We start from the raw sequence: 2328 nt of genomic DNA, 5'->3' as shown, positions 1-2328 counted from the left end.
TAGATGCCGTGTGTAAATTGAAAAGATAATACATTTGCAACATAGGTAGTCCAAATGTTTGGAAATGCATGTGTGTATAATAGGAAGATGAATCCACGAGGATATCCATCCAGGACTTATGATCCAGGACCACAGCCACGGCTCAAGATCCATACTGAATTTGTATACACTTGCTGCTATTGTAATGTTTATTTGTCATTATATTTGTATCTTATTGTATCTTTTAAATATGTTTAACAACATTTCTGCTGTGACAAAATGATTTCCCAATTTTGGGATAAATATAGTCCAGTACAGCGCTGGAGTCAGGGCATGGTTAGCCTAGCTTAGCATAACAGTCTAAACAGCTGCATGGCTCTGCAAAAACTTAAAATTCTAAAAAAATGTTCACCTTATTTCTTAATCTTGATGCTCTATGATATAAACTACTTATGATACCTTGCTGTTGTTTTTTAGTTTTTTTTTAAATCAGGCTATGTAACTTTTTAAGAGAAAATTCAAGCACTTAAACATATTTTTATGAGTACCGTATATTCAAATGCAAGTATATTCCTAATCTTGAAAACATAACAGTTTAAATGTAGCATTTTCCAAACTTAAGCCCTGAAAATGTGTATTGTGATAGCACGTTGAATATGATTCTGTTTACTTAAAGGCAAATAGAAACATGGGAGAAGTGGTGGTAGTGATGGGTGTCAATCAGGGCCCTCATCTAATTTCACCCAATGGGCCCCATACTGATTAAAGCCAGCAATGTGTCCAGCTGCAGCACCCGGAGCATCTTTGAGTGCTCTGCTGAATAGAAGGGACATTTCTGAAGTTCACCAAAGAAAATAGGAGTGTGTTACTTACGCCTGAGCATCAGGACTGATGCCGAGCAGTTTGCTGAGGGCCACACACAGGCGCTCGTGGAGGTCATGGCTGATCCGGCCCCCAGCTCTGACCCTCTCTGCGTTTCGCTCCAAAAGGTCCAACACCAGGGGCCTCAGATGTCGAGCAATCAGTAAAGTATAGTCCTTCTCCAGCAGCAGCTGAGACACACAGTCCAGAATACACTGCCTGTCCTGTTGGCTCCATATCTGAGGAGAGATCACAGAGGAAAGGTCCACATTGACACATATTGATTGGTTGAAATAAACACATACATCAATATGTCTACTAAGCATTATAATAATGGGTATTATTATGGCAGCAGAATGCTTTCAATGACACAACACACTAATATGAAGCACAGTGAGTGACCACTGACATGTGAAGGGAAGGTAACTGCACGCACGCACGTTTTGAGTCAAATTAAAACACTCTGACACACAGTTTTGTTTAATACACACTAGAAATAAACACATCTTACCTGTTTTGATAGATATTGGGACAGTTCGTTGTGACTTTTGTCAACATGTCTGGATATGGTACCCAGTGATGGCAGGCTCAGTTCTAAATTCTCCATCGTATCATTTGTCGCCTCGTGAGGTTCGCTCTGCTACGGAAACAAGCTCACGCGGTCTACGATTATATGTATATTGATTTACTCTTATTAAAACAAACTGTGTGATAATTACGCGCTTGTCTGTCTCGGGCTGTTTCACAACACATGCACGTTCCGTCCCTGGTGTTAAATCCTGTCCACATGTGAGTGAATTGCAATTCCTTCCGGGTCACGTCCATCGTCTAGAGTTAACCACGCCCACTTCCGCATCAACGTAGCTATGCGCTACTGCGTCATGGATGTATAAAGAGAATTTGCCGTCCCCATAGCAACACATCCGGGTATTTCATCATGTAAACAGAAATGTATTTACTTTTGAACCCTCCGGTATCATTCGATTGGACAACGCAAATTAGTCATTCGAGACAAAAATGTCCACTGCAAAATACTTTGATAAAAACATTATATTAAAAGGTTTTTTTCACAACTTTTTGGGTTCAATCTTTAAACCAACTTCCGCCCTAATAGAAAATACCAAAAATGTAATCATTTTCAGGATTTTAACCCTTTAAATGCCATTTTGAATACATGAAACCGCTGTTTTTTTTCATGATGAAAACAGAGAAAATTAGTTATTTTCCAAAAAATGCATATCTGGTGACTGGCTCTTTTTTTTTTATATAACAGTCTTGGATATGTCCAAGATTAGCAGCAAAATTGATTTTTTTGCATTATTAGTTTTTTCACAAAATCAGATTGAACAAAAAAGTCACATATTAGTCATTCGGGACAAAAATGTCCACTTCCAAAGACTGCTCTGAAATGACAACAGATTAATATTTTTTAGGGCCGGGACTTTAACGCGTTAATTAAGATTAATTAATTACACAAAAATTAACGCG

General features: G+C 38.4%; 1 protein-coding gene across 1 annotated transcript; it reads right to left on the bottom strand.

Annotated features, from left to right (window-relative positions):
- Positions 1–378: 378 nt before the first annotated feature.
- On the bottom strand, positions 379–1626 carry LOC104941818 (midasin-like). The gene is made up of 2 exons (XM_010766958.1): positions 1352–1626; positions 379–1079 (listed from the first exon to the last, which is right to left on the bottom strand). Exons 1-2 carry the CDS (start codon positions 1445–1447, stop codon positions 849–851), a joined length of 327 nt encoding a protein of 108 aa, XP_010765260.1. The 5' UTR covers positions 1448–1626; the 3' UTR covers positions 379–848.
- Between the last annotated feature and the right edge of the window lie 702 nt (positions 1627–2328).

Source organism: Notothenia coriiceps, unplaced genomic scaffold (genome assembly GCF_000735185.1).
Source record: "Notothenia coriiceps isolate Sejong01 unplaced genomic scaffold, NC01 NC01_scaffold00003973, whole genome shotgun sequence".
NCBI lineage: Eukaryota > Metazoa > Chordata > Actinopteri > Perciformes > Nototheniidae > Notothenia > Notothenia coriiceps.
The sequence above is the reverse complement of the archived record's forward strand: the minus strand, read 5'-3'. Positions and strand labels throughout refer to the sequence as shown.

Excerpts from the sequence above, each read along its gene's own strand:
- LOC104941818 (XM_010766958.1), bottom strand. The coding sequence starts at position 1,447 with ATGGAGAATTTAGAACTGAGCCTGCCATCACTGGGTACCATATCCAGA. Across the intron at positions 1,080-1,351 it reads CCCAATATCTATCAAAACAG|ATATGGAGCCAACAGGACAG; the intron begins GTAAGATGTGTT and ends ATCTCTCCTCAG.